The sequence below is a fragment of the Coregonus lavaretus genome (genome assembly GCF_964263955.1).
Source record: "Coregonus lavaretus genome assembly, chromosome: 22".
NCBI classification, from domain to species: Eukaryota; Metazoa; Chordata; class Actinopteri; order Salmoniformes; family Salmonidae; genus Coregonus; species Coregonus lavaretus.
Genome location: NC_140009.1, coordinates 2,089,241 through 2,107,410, shown reverse-complemented (window position 1 = coordinate 2,107,410; position 18,170 = coordinate 2,089,241). Strand labels below are relative to the sequence as shown.

At 45.1% G+C, this 18,170-nt stretch overlaps 1 protein-coding gene across 1 annotated transcript in view; it reads left to right on the top strand.

Annotated features, from left to right (window-relative positions):
* Nucleotides 1-18,170, top strand: part of LOC311150020 (uncharacterized protein) — a 78,126-nt gene that overhangs the window by 44,533 nt on the left and 15,423 nt on the right. Inside the window, exons 2-5 of the mRNA XM_084187262.1 lie at nt 7,432-7,522; nt 7,613-7,749; nt 10,106-10,222; nt 17,916-18,039. Of these exons, the coding sequence (XP_084043388.1) occupies nt 7,489-7,522; nt 7,613-7,749; nt 10,106-10,222; nt 17,916-18,039 (412 nt within the window). The 5' untranslated portion in view covers nt 7,432-7,488. The remainder of the gene's footprint in view (nt 1-7,431; nt 7,523-7,612; nt 7,750-10,105; nt 10,223-17,915; nt 18,040-18,170) is intronic.

Sequence of the window (18,170 nt, the reverse complement as noted above, 5' to 3'; positions counted from 1 at the left end):
ATGAAATAACACATATGGAATCATGTAGTAACCAAAAAAGTGTTAAACAAATCAAAATATATTTTATATTTGATATTCTTCAAATAGCCACCCTTTGCCTTGATGACAGCTTTGCACACTCTTGGCATTCTCTCAACCAGCTTAATCTGGAATGCTTTTCCAACAGTCTTGAAGGAGTTCCCACATATGCTGAGCACTTGTTGGCTGCTTTTCCTTCACTCTGCGGTCCGACTCATCCCAAACCGTCTCAATTTGGTTGAGGTCGGGGGATTGTGGAGGCCAGGTCATCTGATGCAGCACTCCATCACTCTCCTTTTTGGTCAAATAGCCCTTACACAGCCTGGAGGTGTGTTGGGTCATTGTCCTGTTGAAAAACAAATGATAGTCCCACTAAGCCCAAACCAGATGGGATGGCGTATCGCTGCAGAATGCTGTGGTAGCCATGCTGATTAAGTGTGCCTTGAATTCTAAATAAATCACAGACAGTGTCACCAGCAAAGCACCCCCACACCATAACACCACCTCCTCCATGCTTTACTGTGGGAAATACACATGCGGAGATCATCCGTTGGAACCAAAAATCATCACGGCGGTTGGAACCAAAAATCTCCAGACCAAATGACACATTTCCACTGGTCTAATGTCCATTACTCGTGTTTCTTGGCCCAAGCAAGTCTCTTCTTCTTATTGGTGTCCTTTAGTGGTGGTTTCTTTGCAGCAATTCGACCATGAAGGCCTGATTCACATAGTCTCTTCTGAACAGTTGATGTTGAGATGTGTCTGTTACTTGAACTCTGTGAAGCATTTATTTGGGCTGCAATTTCTGAGGCTGGTAACTCTAATGAACTTATCCTCTACAGCAGAGGTAACTCTGGGTCTTCCATTCCTGTGGCGGTCCTCATGAGAGCCAGTTTCATCATAGCGCTTGATGTTTTTTGCGACTGCACTTGAAGAAACTTTAAAAGTTCTTGACATTTTCCGTATTGACTGACCTTCATGTCTTAAAGTAATAATGGACTGTTGTTTCTCTTTGCTTATTTGAGCTGTTCTTGCCATAATATGGACTTGGTATTTTACCAAATAGGGCTATCTTCTGTATACCCCCCCCCCACACACATTTTCACAACACAACTGATTGGCTCAAATGCATTAATTCCACAAATTAACTTTTAAGAAGGCACACCTGTTAATTGAAATGCATTCCAGGTGACTATCTCATGAAGCTGGTTGAGAGAATGCCAAGAGTGTGCAAAGCTGTCATCAAGGCAAAGGGTGGCTATTTGAAGAATCTCAAATATAAAATATATTTTGATTTGTTTAACACTTTTTTTGGTTACTACATGATTCCATATGTCTTATTTCATAGTGTTAATGTCTTCGCTATTATTCTACAATGTAGAAAATTGTACAAATAAAGAAAAACCATTGAATGTCCCCTGTAGCGCAGTTGGTAGAGCATGGTGCTTGCAACGCCAGGGTTGTGGGTTCGTTTCCCACGGTGGGCCAGTATGAAAATGTATGCACTCACTAACTGTAAGTCGCTCTGGATAAGAGTGTCTGCTAAATGACTAAAATGTAAAAAAATGAATGAATGAGTGGGTGTTCTAAAACTTTTGACCGGTAGTGTAAGTATTCAGATCCTTTGCTATGAGACTCGAATTGAGATGTTTCTACAACTTGGAGTCCACCTGTGATAAATTAAATTGATTGGACATGATTTGGAAAGGCGCACACCTGTCTATAAAAGGTCCCACAGTTGACAGTGCATGTCAGAGCAAAAACCAAGCCATGAGGTCGAAGGAATTGTCCGTAGAACTCAGAGACAGGATTGTGTCGAGGCACAGATCTGGGGAAGGGTCCCAAAACATTTCTGCAGCATTGAAGGTCCCCAAGGACACAGTGGCCTCCATCATTCTTAAATGGAAGAAGTTTGTAACCACCAAGATTCTTCCTAGAGCTGGCTTCCCGGCCAAACTGAGCAATCGGGGGAGAAGGGCCTTGGTCAGGGAGGTGACCAAGAACCCGATGGTCATTCTGAAAGAACTCTGGAGTTCCTCTGTGGAGATGGGAGAACCTTCCAGAAGGACAACCATCTCTGCAGCACTCCACCAATCAGGCTTTTATGGCCAATGGAAGCCACTCTTCAGTAAAAGGCACATGACAGCCCACTTGGAGTTTGCCAAAAGGCTCTGACCATGGGAAACAAGATTCTCTGGTCTGATGAAACCAAGAATGAACTCTTTGGCCTGAATGCCAAGCGTCATGTCTGGAGGAAACCTGGCACCATCCCTATGGTGAATCATGGTGGTGGCAGCATCATGCTTTGGGGATGTTTTTCAGCGACAGGGACAGGGAGACTAGTCAGGATTGAGGGAAAGATGAACTGAGCAAAGTACAGAGAGATCCTTGATGGAAAACCTGCTCCAGAGCGCTCAGGACCTCAGACTGGAGCGAAGGTTCACCTTCCAACAGGACAACAACCTTAAGCACACAGCCAAGACAACGCAGGAGTGGCTTCGGGACAAGTCTTTGAATGTCCTTGAGTGGCCCAGCCAGAGCCCCATCACTTGAACCCCATCGAACATCTCTGGAGAGACCTGAAAATAGCTGTGCAGCAACACTCTCCATCCAACCTGACAGAGCATGAGAGGATCTGCAGAGAAGAATGGGAGAAACTCCCCAACTACAGGTGTGCCAAGCTTGTAGCGTCATACCCAAGAAGACTTGGAGGCTGTAATCGCTGCCAAAGGCGCTTCAACCAAGCAAACATTTCTAAAAACCTGTTTTTGCTTTGTCATTATGGGGTATTGTGTGTAGATTGATGAGGGAAAAAACCACTCTATATCATAATCCTGACAGTCTACCTCTCTCTCTCAACGCTATATCATAATCCTGACAGTCTACCTCTCTCTCTCTACCCTATATCATAACCCTGACAGTCTACCTCTCTCAACTCTATATCATAATCCTGACAGTCTACCTCTCTCTCTACCCTATATCATAATCCTGACAGTCTACCTCTCTCTCTACCCTATATCATAATCCTGACAGTCTACCTCTCTCTCTCTACCCTATATCATAACCCTGACAGTCTACCTCTCTCAACTCTATATCATAATCCTGACAGTCTACCTCTCTCTACCCTATATCATAACCCTGACAGTCTACCTCTCTCAACTCTATATCATAATCCTGACAGTCTACCTCTCTCTACCCTATATCATAATCCTGACAGTCTACCTCTCTCTCTACCCTATATCATAATCCTGACAGTCTACCTCTCTCTCTACCCTATATCATAATCCTGACAGTCTACCTCTCTCTCTCTACCCTATATCATAACCCTGACAGTCTACCTCTCTCAACTCTATATCATAATCCTGACAGTCTACCTCTCTCTACCCTATATCATAATCCTGACAGTCTACCTCTCTCTCTCTACCCTATATCATAATCCTGACAGTCTACCTCTCTCTCTCTACCCTATATCATAACCCTGACAGTCTACCTCTCTCTCTCTACCCTATATCATAATCCTAACAGTCTACCTCTCTCTCTCTACCCTATATCATAATCCTGACAGTCTACCTCTCTCTCTCTACCCTATATCATAATCCTGACAGTCTACCTCTCTCTCTCAACGCTATATCATAATCCTAACAGTCTACCTCTCTCTCTCTACCCTATATCATAATCCTGACAGTCTACCTCTCTCTCTCAACCCTATATCATAATCCTGACAGTTTACCTCTCTCTCTCAACACTATATCATAATCCTGACAGTCTACCTCTCTCTCTCTACCCTATATCATAATCCTGACAGTCTACCTCTCTCTCTCTACCCTATATCATAATCCTGACAGTCTACCTCTCTCTCTACCCTATATCATAACCCTGACAGTCTACCTCTCTCTACCCTATATCATAATCCTGACAGTCTACCTCTCTCTACCCTATATCATAATCCTGACAGTCTACCTCTCTCTCTCAACCCTATATCATAATCCTGACAGTCTACCTCTCTCTCTCTACCCTATATCATAATCCTGACAGTCTACCTCTCTCTCTCTACCCTATATCATAATCCTGACAGTCTACCTCTCTCTACCCTATATCATAACCCTGACAGTCTACCTCTCTCAACCCTATATCATAATCCTGACAGTCTACCTCTCTCTCTACCCTATATCATAATCCTGACAGTCTACCTCTCTCTCTCAACCCTATATCATAATCCTGACAGTTTACCTCTCTCTCTCAACACTATATCATAATCCTGACAGTCTACCTCTCTCTCTCTACCCTATATCATAATCCTGACAGTCTACCTCTCTCTCTCTACCCTATATCATAATCCTGACAGTTTACCTCTCTCTCTCAACACTATATCATAATCCTGACAGTCTACCTCTCTCTCTCTACCCTATATCATAATCCTGACAGTCTACCTCTCTCTCTCTACCCTATATCATAATCCTGACAGTCTACCTCTCTCTACCCTATATCATAATCCTGACAGTCTACCTCTCTCTACCCTATATCATAATCCTGACAGTTTACCTCTCTCTCTCTACCCTATATCATAATCCTGACAGTCTACCTCTCTCTCTCTACCCTATATCATAACCCTGACAGTCTACCTCTCTCTACCCTATATCATAATCCTGACAGTTTACCTCTCTCAACCCTATATCATAATCCTGACAGTCTGACACCAGTCCTTATTCTCCAACAACATCTTCACTGGGTATTCTGGTTCTAAAACTCCTCTCTGTAACTATTCAGTTCAGTGTTGTTGTATTTGCTGTTGTGTTTTGCTGTTGTGCTAAAAACCTTTGAATCATTTCTCACTCTGCTGCTATCATTCTGATTCAGTACAGTCCTTTAACCTTTATTTATTCAGGTTTGTCTCATTGAGAACAAAAAAAAAACTATTTCGCAAGACCGACCTCAGCTTCTACATTACTGCAGCAGGCAGCGAGCTGGTTTCTCATGTAGTGTTGTTGTTGTTGTTGTTGTTGTTGTTGTTGTTGTTGTTACAGAGCACTACCTGTGAATACTGTTGAGTGGCTCCCCCGTCAGGCCTGTATCAGTACTGTTGAGTGGCTCCACCGTCAGGCCTGTATCAGTACTGTTGAGTGGCTCCACCGTCAGGCCTGTATCAGTACTGTTGAGTGGCTCCACCGTCAGGCCTGTATCAGTACTGTTGAGTGGCGCCCCCGTCAGGCCTGTATCAGTACTGTTGAGTGGCGCCCCCGTCAGGCCTGTATCAGCACTGTTGAGTGGCTCCACCGTCAGGCCTGTATCAGTACTGTTGAGTGGCGCCCCCGTCAGGCCTGTATCAGTACTGTTGTGTGGCGCCCCCGTCAGGCCTGTATCAGTACTGTTGAGTGGCTCCACCGTCAGGCCTGTATCAGTACTGTTGAGTGGCTCCACCGTCAGGCCTGTATCAGTACTGTTGAGTGGCGCCCCCGTCAGGCCTGTATCAGTACTGTTGAGTGGCGCCCCCGTCAGGCCTGTATCAGTACTGTTGAGTGGCGCCCCCGTCAGGCCTGTATCAGTACTGTTGAGTGGCTCCACCGTCAGGCCTGTATCAGTACTGTTGAGTGGCTCCACCGTCAGGCCTGTATCAGTACTGTTGAGTGGCTCCACCGTCAAGCCTGTATCAGTACTGTTGAGTGGCGCCCCCGTCAGGCCTGTATCAGTACTGTTGAGTGGCGCCCCCGTCAGGCCTGTATCAGTACTGTTGAGTGGCTCCACCGTCAGGCCTGTATCAGTACTGTTGAATGGCTCCACCGTCAGGCCTGTATCAGCACTGTTGAGTGGCGCCCCCGTCAGGCCTGTATCAGTACTGTTGAGTGGCGCCCTCGTCAGGCCTGTACCAGTACTGTTGAGTGGCTCCACCGTCAGGCCTGTATCAGTACTGTTGAGTGGCTCCACCGTCAGGCCTGTATCAGTACTGTTGAGTGGCTCCACCGTCAGGCCTGTATCAGTACTGTTGAGTGGCTCCACCGTCAGGCCTGTATCAGTACTGTTGAGTGGCTCCACCGTCAGGCCTGTATCAGTACTGTTGAGTGGCTCCACCGTCAGGCCTGTATCAGTACTGTTGAGTGGCGCCCCCGTCAGGCCTGTATCAGTACTGTTGAGTGGCGCCCCCGTCAGGCCTGTATCAGCACTGTTGAGTGGCTCCACCGTCAGGCCTGTATCAGTACTGTTGAGTGGCGCCCCCGTCAGGCCTGTATCAGTACTGTTGAGTGGCTCCACCGTCAGGCCTGTATCAGCACTGTTGAGTGGCTCCACCGTCAGGCCTGTATCAGTACTGTTGAGTGGCGCCCCCGTCAGGCCTGTATCAGTACTGTTGAGTGGCGCCCCCGTCAGGCCTGTATCAGTACTGTTGAGTGGCGCCCCCGTCAGGCCTGTATCAGTACTGCAGCATTGTGCTGAATACAGCCCAGTCAGCAGTTAGTGTAGTGTTGCCTGGCAACAAGCCCAAACCACTGCAGCAGTACAACAAGCCCAAAATCACTGTTGCCTGGCAACAAACCCAAACCACTGTTGCCTGGCAACAAGCCCAAACCACTGCATCAGCACACAGGACTACAGCTACAACTGGGAGGTACAAAGACCGTGGTCCTTTTCACCTCAGCTACTGGATGCTGTAATCACACTCCATCACAGGGTCAGGGTCCTCAGGGATTCTGTATTCTACCTGGTATTGAATTCACACACCTGGTTTCACACGTCTAAACCAGACGCTGGTTTGAAAAAAAGAACGAACACCAGCAGACACACAGCTGCCCTGGTCCATCACTCTAACAGCTGCCCCTGGTCCATCACTCTAACAGCTGCCCTGGTCCATCACTCTAACAGCTGCCCCTGGTCCATCACTCTAACAGCTGCCCTGGTCCATCACTCTACCAGCTGCCCTGGTCCATCACTCTAACAGCTGCCCTGGTCCCCTGGTCCATCACTCTAACAGCTGCTCTGGTCCATCACTCTACCAGCTGCCCTGGTCCATCACTCTAACAGCTGCCCTAGTCCATCACTCTAACAGCTGCCCTGGTCCCCTGGTCCATCACTCTAACAGCTGCTCTGGTCCATCACTCTAACAGCTGCCCTGGTCCCCTGGTCCATCACTCTAACAGCTGCCCTGGTCCATCACTCGCCCTGGTCCATCACTCTAACAGCTGCCCTAGTCCATCACTCTAACATGTTGTGTTATCATTTTTTTACATTTTTAGTCATTTAGCAGACGCTCTTATCCAGAGCGACTTACATGAGCAATTAGGGTTAAGTGCCTTGCTTAAGGGCACATCGGCAGATTTTTCACCTAGTCGGCTCGGGGATTAGAACCAGCGACCTTTTGGTTACTGGCACAACGCTCTTACCCACTAAACTACCTGCCGCCTTATCCTCCCTCTCCCTCTCTAGGTGAGTGATCTGTTGGGATACACTGAGAGCAGTGGGGTCGCATGGGACACACCTGACATGGAGGTTAAAGGTCATCTCATCTCAGTGCCTGGTGAGGAAATAAAACATGATTCTTTATACCTCATTTAGTCATGTTTGATCGACACTTAACATGTCATTTTCTTCTTGATGTGTTGTGGAGACCTGCTGGGTGGCGGTCAGGAGGGAGGTGAGCAGCGTGTTGACAGGATGACACAACTACGAGAGAGGAGAAGCAGTCTACAAACTCTACTGAATACCAGACTGGCTGAGCTACGGAGGGTCTGTCTACAGGAGGCGGTCAGTACACACAAACACACACAAACACACACACATTAATCAATTGGTGGTTGCCAGGAAAAGCAGGGTACGGATTGGTGGTTGCCAGGAGAAGCAGGGTACAGATTGGTGGTTGCCAGGAGAAGCAGGGTACGGATTGGTGGTTGCCAGGACAAGCAGGGTAAGGATTGGTGGTTGCCAGGAGATGCAGGGTAAGGATTGGTGGTTGCCAGGAGAAGCAGGGTAAGGATTGGTGGTTGCCAGTAGAAGCAGGGTAAGGATTGGTGGTTGCCAGGAGAAGCAGGGTAAGGATTGGTGGTTGCCAGGAGAAGCAGGGTACGGATTGGTGGTTGCCAGGACAAGCAGGGTAAGGATTGGTGGTTGCCAGGAGATGCAGGGTAAGGATTGGTGGTTGCCAGGAGAAGCAGGGTAAGGATTGGTGGTTGCCAGTAGAAGCAGGGTAAGGATTGGTGGTTGCCAGGAGAAGCAGGGTAAGGATTGGTGGTTGCCAGGAGAAGCAGGGTAAGGATTGGTGGTTGCCAGGAGAAGCAGGGTACGGATTGGTGGTTGCCAGGAGAAGCAGGGTACGGATTGGTGGTTGCCAGGAGAAGCAGGGTAAGGATTGGTAGTTGCCAGGAGAAGCAGGGTAAGGATCGGTGGTTGCCAGGAGAAGCAGGGTACGGATTGGTGGTTGCCAGGAGAAGCAGGGTACGGATCGGTGGTTGCCAGGAGAAGCAGGGTACGGATTGGTGGTTGCCAGGAGAAGCAGGGTAAGGATTGGTGGTTGCTAGGAGAAGCAGTGTAAGGATTGGTGGTTGCTAGGAGAAGCAGGGTAAGGAGGAGTGTCCAATGTGTTCTGTGTAGCAAACTATACTCCTGTAGCTTCTAATATGTCCCTTATAGCACCTCTATTGACACAGCTCAGTTCACAGCCTGAAGGTACTTTTCACATGTCATATAAACTAATAATGCAACAGCATTTGTTAAATTTAACTGTTGACTAAAGGATCAGGATGTTTCTTTTGTATTTTTGTCCTCTCCAGTAGCTGACAGGATGTGGTGTATGTCTGTAACGGGGGAGGTTCCTGGTGATTCATCCTGTTAATGTGGTGTATGTCTGTAACAGGGGAGGTTCCTGGTGATTCATCCTGTTAATGTGGTGTATGTCTGTAACAGGAGAGGTTCCTGGTGATTCATCCTGTTAATGTGGTGTATGTCTCTAACAGGAGAGGTTCCTGGTGATTCATCCTGTTAATGTGGTGTATGTCTCTAACAGGAGAGGTTCCTGGTGATTCATCCTGTTAATGTGGTGTATGTCTCTAACAGGAGAGGTTCCTGGTGATTCATCCTGTTAATGTGGTGTATGTCTGTAACAGGAGAGGTTCCTGGTGATTCATCCTGTTAATGTGGTGTATGTCTGTAACAGGAGAGGTTCCTGGTGATTCATCCTGTTAACGTGGTGTATGTCTGTAACAGGAGAGGTTCCTGGTGATTCATCCTGTTAATGTGGTGTATGTCTGTAACAGGAGAGGTTCCTGGTGATTCATCCTGTTAATGTGGTGTATGTCTCTAACAGGAGAGGTTCCTGGTGATTCATCCTGTTAATGTGGTGTATGTCTCTAACAGGAGAGGTTCCTGGTGATTCATCCTGTTAATGTGGTGTATGTCTGTAACAGGAGAGGTTCCTGGTGATTCATCCTGTTAATGTGGTGTATGTCTCTAACAGGAGAGGTTCCTGGTGATTCATCCTGTTAATGTGGTGTATGTCTCTAACAGGAGAGGTTCCTGGTGATTCATCCTGTTAATGTGGTGTATGTCTGTAACAGGAGAGGTTCCTGGTGATTCATCCTGTTAATGTGGTGTATGTCTGTAACAGGAGAGGTTCCTGGTGATTCATCCTGTTAATGTGGTGTATGTCTCTAACAGGAGAGGTTCCTGGTGATTCATCCTGTTAATGTGGTGTATGTCTGTAACAGGAGAGGTTCCTGGTGATTCATCCTGTTAATGTGGTGTATGTCTCTAACAGGAGAGGTTCCTGGTGATTCATCCTGTTAATGTGGTGTATGTCTGTAACAGGAGAGGTTCCTGGTGATTCATCCTGTTAATGTGGTGTATGTCTCTTAACAGGAGAGGTTCCTGGTGATTCATCCTGTTAATGTGGTGTATGTCTGTAACAGGAGAGGTTCCTGGTGATTCATCCTGTTAATGTGGTGTATGTCTCTAACAGGAGAGGTTCCTGGTGATTCATCCTGTTAATGTGGTGTATGTCTCTAACAGGAGAGGTTCCTGGTGATTCATCCTGTTAACGTGGTGTATGTCTCTAACAGGAGAGGTTCCTGGTGATTCATCCTGTTAATGTGGTGTATGTCTCTAACAGGAGCTGACAGGAGAGGTTCCCAGTGATTTCCCCCTGGAGACCGGGGAGAGACGCCCCTACGTATGCCGAAGGGTCAGATCCCACCACCACGGACCCAAGACTATCATAAAAACAGAGGTGAAGGACTTTAATACGTCACTGTAATTTCAATAAAGAAGAAGAGTGAGATGGGACAGATTTGTGTCGTTACCAATAAAGAATGCATATGCAATTTAGTCGACGCTTTTATGAAAAGTATGGGTTCCCCCCAGCGGGAATCAAATCCACAATGCTGGTGTAGATCGGTGGGGTGAGTGTTTACAGAAACCTCTGCTTAGGGTGCCAAATAAATATTTTTAACCCAGTCAATAAATAGCTCTCCAAAATGTATAAAGGTATTAAAGGTATTAAGGTATTAAATGTATAAAAGTATTACAAAGTATTAAAGTATTAAGGTATTACATACAAAGTATTAATGTATAAAGTTTCCCCGCAAGCGTCTTGGGACTCATCTGAAGTTGGTACAGCCAATCTGCCAACTTCTGTCTGTAGCGTTTTGCGGAAAGGTGAGACTCACACGAACACGTACGTGTCGGTTGTTTTGCTCTAGGACGCCCACATGCCTCATCTGAAGGTCCCCCGGTAACAGTTGAAAAGATTTATGGAAGTATATATGGAGACTATTTAGTGTAAAAAATAAAAACAAATGTTTCCTGATCTTTCTTATATCTCTGTAGATATACAAACTTCCTTTAGATTGTTTGGGGGGGACTATCTGTTGTTCCATGTAGTGAATCTGTTATTCAATGTGTTTGTATGGGCTAATAGCAGTAAGGACTATCTGTTGTTCCATGTAGTGAATCTGTTATTCAATGTGTTTGTATGGGATAATAGCAGTAAGGACTATCTGTTGTTCCATGTAGTGAATCTGTTATTCAATGTGTTTGTATGGGATAATAGCAGTAAGGACTATCTGTTGTTCCATGTAGTGAATCTGTTATTCAATGTGTTTGTATGGGCTAATAGCAGTAAGGACTATCTGTTGTTCCATGTAGTGAATCTGTTATTCAATGTGTTTGTATGGGCTAATAGCAGTAAGGACTATCTGTTGTTCCATGTAGTGAATCTGTTATTCAACGTGTTTGTATGGGCTAATAGCAGTAAGGACTATCTGTTGTTCCATGTAGTGAATCTGTTATTCAATGTGTTTGTATGGGCTAATAGCACTAAGGCCTATCTGTTATTCAATGTGTTTGTATGGGCTAATAGCAGTAAGGACTATCTGTTGTTCCATGTAGTGAATCTGTTATTCAATGTGTTTGTACGGGCTAATAGCAGTAAGGACTATCTGTTGTTCCATGTAGTGAATCTGTTATTCAATGTGTTTGTATGGGCTAATAGCAGTAAGGACTATCTGTTGTTCCATGTAGTGAATCTGTTATTCAATGTGTTTGTATGGGCTAATAGCAGTAAAGACTATCTGTTGTTCCATGTAGTGAATCTGTTATTCAATGTGTTTGTACGGGCTAATAGCAGTAAGGACTATCTGTTGTTCCATGTAGTGAATCTGTTATTCAATGTGTTTGTATGGGCTAATAGCAGTAAGGACTATCTGTTGTTCCATGTAGTGAATCTGTTATTCAATGTGTTTGTACGGGCTAATAGCAGTAAGGACTATCTGTTGTTCCATGTAGTGAATCTGTTATTCAATGTGTTTGTACGGGCTAATAGAAGTAAGGACTATCTGTTGTTCCATGTAGTGAATCTGTTATTCAATGTGTTTGTATGGGCTAATAGCAGTAAGGACTATCTGTTGTTCCATGTAGTGAATCTGTTATTCAATGTGTTTGTATGGGCTAATAGCAGTAAGGACTATCTGTTGTTCCATGTAGTGAATCTGTTATTCAATGTGTTTGTATGGGCTAATAGCAGTAAAGACTATCTGTTGTTCCATGTAGTGAATCTGTTATTCAATGTGTTTGTATGGGCTAATAGAAGTAAGGACTATCTGTTGTTCCATGTAGTGAATCTGTTATTCAATGTGTTTGTATGGGCTAATAGAAGTAAGGACTATCTGTTGTTCCATGTAGTGAATCTGTTATTCAATGTGTTTGTATGGGCTAATAGCAGTAAGGACTATCTGTTGTTCCATGTAGTGAATCTGTTATTCAATGTGTTTGTATGGGCTAATAGCAGTAAGGACTATCTGTTGTTCCATGTAGTGAATCTGTTGTTCCATGTGTTTGTATGGGCTAATAGCAGTAAGGACTATCTGTTGTTCCATGTAGTGAATCTGTTATTCAATGTGTTTATATGGGATAATAGCAGTAAGGCCAAAAATAATAGTTCATCAAATAAATGTTTTATGAAAAAGATTTATACTTCAATTGGTCTTAACATTCCAAATCAAAATTTTAAATGATTCTTGGTATGACCTTCTTAAAACAATTCTATATAGCTTAGTAGAACAAAACATACATTACAGACAAAATACTTTACATACATTTAAAAACATTAACATGTAGTGTGTGTGCATCTATCAGTTCCACATACATGTCAGTACATACACACAACAAGTAGGTCACATGGGGGAGAGGCGTGGTGCCGTGAGGTGTTGCTTTATCTGTTTTTTTGAAACCAGGTTTGCTGTTCACTTGGTCTATATAAGATGGAAGGGAGTTCCATGCACTCATGGCTCTGTATAATACTGTACGTTTCCTTGAATTTGTTCTGGACCTGGGGACTGTGAAAAGACCCCTGGTGGCATGTCTGGTGGGGTAAGTGTGTGTGTCAGTGCTGTGAAAAGACCCCTGGTGGCATGTCTGGTGGGGTAAGTGTGTGTGTCTGTGCTGTGAAAAGACCCCTGGTGGCATGTCTGGTGGGGTAAGTGTGTGTGTCTGTGCTGTGTGTAAGTTGACTACGCAAACACATTTGGAATTTCCAACACATTATTGGGATCCCCTTTAGCTGTTGTGATAGCAGCAGCTGCTCTTCCTGGGGTTTATTAGGGATCCCCATTAGTTCCTGCCAAGGCAGCAGCTACTCTTCCTGGGGTTTATTAGGGATCCCCATTAGCTGTTGTGATAGCAGCAGCTACTCTTCCTGGGGTTTATTAGGGATCCCCATTAGCTGTTGTGAAAGCAGCAGCTACTCTTCCTGGGGTTTATTAGGGATCCCCATTAGCTGGTGCCAAGGCAGCCTCTACTCTTCCTGGGGTTTATTAGGGATCCCCATTAGCTGGTGCCAAGGCAGCCTCTACTCTTCCTGGGGTTTATTATGGATCCCCATTAGCTGTTGTGAAAGCAGCAGCTACTCTTCCTGGGGTTTATTAGGGATCCCCATTAGCTGTTGTGATAGCAGCAGCTACTCTTCCTGGGGTTTATTAGGGATCCCCATTAGCTGTTGTGATAGCAGCAGCTACTCTTCCTGGGGTTTATTAGGGATCCCCATTAGCTGTTGTGATAGCAGCAGCTACTCTTCCTGGGGTTTATTAAAGATCCCCATTAGCTGTTGTGATAGCAGCAGCTACTCTTCCTGGGGTTTATTAGGGATCCCCATTAGCTGTTGTGATAGCAGCAGCTACTCTTCCTGGGGTTTATTAGGGATCCCCATTAGCTGTTGTGATAGCAGCAGCTACTCTTCCTGGGGTTTATTAGGGATCCCCATTAGTTCCTGCCAAGGCAGCAGCTACTCTTCCTGGGGTTTATTATGGATCCCCATTAGTTCCTGCCAAGGCAGCAGCTACTCTTCCTGGGGTTTATTATGGATCCCCATTAGTTCCTGCCAAGGCAGCAGCTACTCTTCCTGGGGTTTATTATGGATCCCCATTAGTTCCTGCCAAGGCAGCAGCTACTCTTCCTGGGGTTTATTAAGGATCCCTATTAGTTCCTGCCAAGGCAGCAGCTACTCTTCCTGGGGTTTATTAGGGATCCCCATTAGCTGTTGTGAAAGCAGCAGCTACTCTTCCTGGGGTTTATTAGGGATCCCCATTAGCTGTTGTGAAAGCAGCAGCTACTCTTCCTGGGGTTTATTAGGGATCCCCATTAGCTGTTGTGATAGCAGCAGCTACTCTTCCTGGGGTCCACACAAAACATGAAACATGACATAATACAGAACATTAATAGACAAGAACAGCTCAAGGACAGAACTAAAAAAAATGTTTTATGTAAAGGCACACGTAGCGTTCATATCAATACATACACAAACTATCTAGGTCAAATGTTTCTTATAAAAACAAGAAGTGATGCAGTCAGTCTCTCCTCAACTCTTACCCAAGAGAGACTGGCATGCATAGTGAATATATTAGCCTTCTGATTACAATTACAGCGGCTTGCGAAAGTATTCACCCCCCTTGGCATGTTTCCTATTTTGTTGCCTTACAACCTGGAATTAAAATGGATTTTTTGGGGGGTTTGTATCATTTGATTTACACAACATGCCTACCACTTTGAAGATGCAAAATAAACATTTTTTGAAACAAACAAGAAATAAGACAAAAAAAAACAGAACTTGAGCGTGCATAACTATTCACCTTGCTTGCTTAGTGGTGTTGCAGACTCTGGGGCCTTTCAGAACAGGTGTATATATACTGAGATCATGTGACACTTAGATTGCACACAGGTGGACTTTATTTAACTAATTATGTGACTTCTGAAGGTAATTGTTTGCACCAGATCTTTTTTAGGGGCTTCATAGCAAAGGGGGTGAATACATATGCACGCACCATTTTTCCGTGATTAATTTTTTAGAATTTTCTTTAAAAATTTGGACTATTTTGTGTATGTCCATTACAAGAAATCCAAATAAAAATCAATTTAAATTACAGGTTTGTAATACAACAAAATAGGAAAAAAACGGCAAGGGGGATGAATACTTTTGCAAGGCGCTGTAAGACGTGGCGCTCACACGACTGGACAATAATCAAGATAAGATAAAACTAGAGCCTGCAGAACTTGCTTTGTGGAGTGTGGTGTCAAAAAAGCAGAGCATCTCTTTATTACGGACAGACCTCTCCCCATCTTTACAACCATTGAATCTATATGTTTTGACCATGACAGTTTACAATCTAAGGAAACAGCAAGTAATTTAGTCTCAACAACTTGTTCAACAGCCACAGATTCAGCTGAGGTCTAGAACTTAGAGGCTTTCCACCTTCTCCACTGTACACCGAGGAACCTGAAGCATTTTACCTTCTCCACTGCAGTCCCGTCGATGTGGATAGGGGCATGCTCCCTCTGCTGTTTTCTGAAGTCCACGATCAGCTCCCTTGTTTTGTTGACGTTGAGGGAGAGGTTATTTTCCTGGCTCCACTCTCCCAGGGCCCTCACCTCCTCCCTGTAGGCTGTCTCGTCATTGTTGGTAATCAAGCCTACTACTGTTGTGTCGTCTGCAAACTTGATGATTGAGTTGGAGGCGTACGTGGCCACGCAGTCATGGGTGAACAGGGAGTACAGGAGGGGGCTGAGCACGCACCCTTGTGAGACCCCTGTGTTGAGGATCAGCGAAGTGGAGGTGTTGTTTCCTACCTTCACCACCTGGGGGGCCGCCAGTCAGGAAGTCCAGGACCCAGTTGAACAGGGCGGGGTTCAGACACAGGGCCCCGAGCTTAATGATGAGCTTGGAGGGTACTATGGTGTTGAATGCTGAGCTATAGTCAATGAACAGCATTCTGACGTAGGTATTCCTCTTGTCCAGGTGGGATAGGGCAGTGTGCAGTGTGATGGCAATTGCATCGTCTGTTGATCTATTGGTGCGGTATGCAAATTGAAGTGCGTCTAGGGTGTCAGGTAAGGTATTGGTGATATGATCCTTAACTATCCTCTCAAAGCACTTCATGATGTCAGAAGTGAGTGATACGGGGCAATAGTCATTTAGTTCAGCTACCTTTGCTTTCTTGGGTACAGGAACAATGGTGGACATCTTGAAGCAAATGGGGACAGCAGACTGGGATAGGGAGAGATTGAATATGTCCGTAAACACTCCAGCCAGCTGGTCTGTGCATGCTCTGAGGACGCGGCTAGGGATGCCGTCTGGGCCGGCAGCCTTGCAAGGGTTAACATGCTTAAATGTCTTAATCACGTCGGCCATGGAGAAGGAGAGGCCACAGTCCTTGGTAGTGGGCCACGTCGGTGGCACTGTGTTATCCTCAAAGCAGGCGAAGAAGGTGTTTTGCTTGTTCGGAAGCAAGACGTTGGTGTCCCCGACGTGGCTGGTTTTCCCTTTGTAGTCCGTGATTGTCTGTAGACCCTGCCACATACGTCTCGTGTCTGAGTCGTTGAATTGCGACTCCACTTTGTCTCTGTACTGACGTTTTGCCTGTTTGATTGCCTTACGGCGGGAATAACTACACTGTTTGTATTCGGCCATATTCCCGGTGACCTTGCCATGGTTAAATGCGGTGGTTCTGGCTTTCAGTTTTTCGTGAATGCTGCCGTCTATCCACGGTTTCTGGTTTGGGTATTCATTGATGTTATTCTCAGAGGCTACCCGGAACATATCCCAGTCCGCGTGATCAAAACAATCTTGAAGCATGGATTCCGATTGGTCAGACCAGCGTTGAATAGACCTTAGCACAGGTTTCTGCCTATAGGAAGGGAGGAGCAAAATGGAGTTGTGATCAGATTTGCCGAAGGGAGGGCGGGGGAGGGCCTTGTAGGCATTTCGAAAAGTTGAGTAGCAGTGGTCCAATGTTTTCCCAGAGCGAGTACTACAGTCAATGTGTTGGTAGAACTTCAGTAGCGTTTTCCTCAAATTTGCTTTGTTTAAATCCCCAGCTACAATAAATGTGACCTCAGGATTTGTGGTTTCCAGTTTGCATAAAGTCCAGTGTAGTTCTTTGAGGCGTTTGATTGTGAGGTATTCTAGGTCGGGTGAACAAAAGGTCTTGAGTTTCTGTACGTCACAATCACACCGTGAGTAGTTAATCATGAAACAAACACCCCGCCTTTCTTCTTCTGCAATTCTGTCCACAACCATGTTGTTCCGCCTTTATTGTCCCTCAAGATAATCTGATTTCTCTGTCATTTTTATCATGGATTTACATCCAGAACTGGATGTTGTCATCTTGCCGTTCTCCTCAAGCTGACCCTGGGAGAACTGCAAACTGTTCTTCAGGTCCTAGACCTCTCTGGTCAGGTCGTCCATTATTTTATTAGTTGACTCCACCAGTATTCAATGTGTTTGTATGGGCTAATAGCATCAAAAAGTTTTGATATATATATTTTTGAAATATACTTTAAGTGGTCTCGACCGATAAGAGTCTAAGCCCTGTCTAAGCGAGGGGGGGGGACAACACTGAATAACATAACGGCTGTACTGACTTCAGACGAGTCCCAAGACGCTTGTGGGGGTCATAGAGCAAAACGGAGAACACCATGGTGTTCATGAGTCTCATCTTTCCGTAGAAGGGTCATAATAGTTTCTAGGCCAAACCGTTCGAACGCCACAGACGATTTTTGGTCTGACAAACACCGCTCTAGCTCTGTCGCCTTTCACCGCAGATGAGGAAGTATTACAAAGACGGATGAGGTGGATTGAGACGCATCCGATGGAAAAATATCTCTATCTTAAAATCTTAAACCTTAGGGGGGTAACATTTAACATCAGATAGCAAAATGGTATGACCTTCTTAAAACAATTCCCCCAGCTTAGAATTGGCTTAGAATCTTATGGGTTAAAGGTATTAAAGGTATTAATGGTATTAAAGGTATTTATGGTATTAAAGGTATTTGGATGTACTCAATCCTATCGAGAGATAGGAGATGCATTCTAATTGGTCAGACATATTGTAGCATGAGGGACTTACTGAGTTTATATCCCTGTTGTGTTGTAGGAGCAGGATATGTGTCAGAGGAAGCCTAAGAAGAATCTGTTCAGCAGTGCCCTGAGACGACATGTAGACTCTGATCAGCACCAGACACACATCAAGAGGACTGTACACAGAGGATGCCACACAGGTAACAACACACACCTTAGACATGGGCGGTCCATTAGAAAAGGTTAAGTTGAAACTTTTTTTTTTTTTTGTCTCAAAATGCGCATCAGCCAGTTAAAATCGTCTACGTTGTTGCACGTGATAAAACGCTAT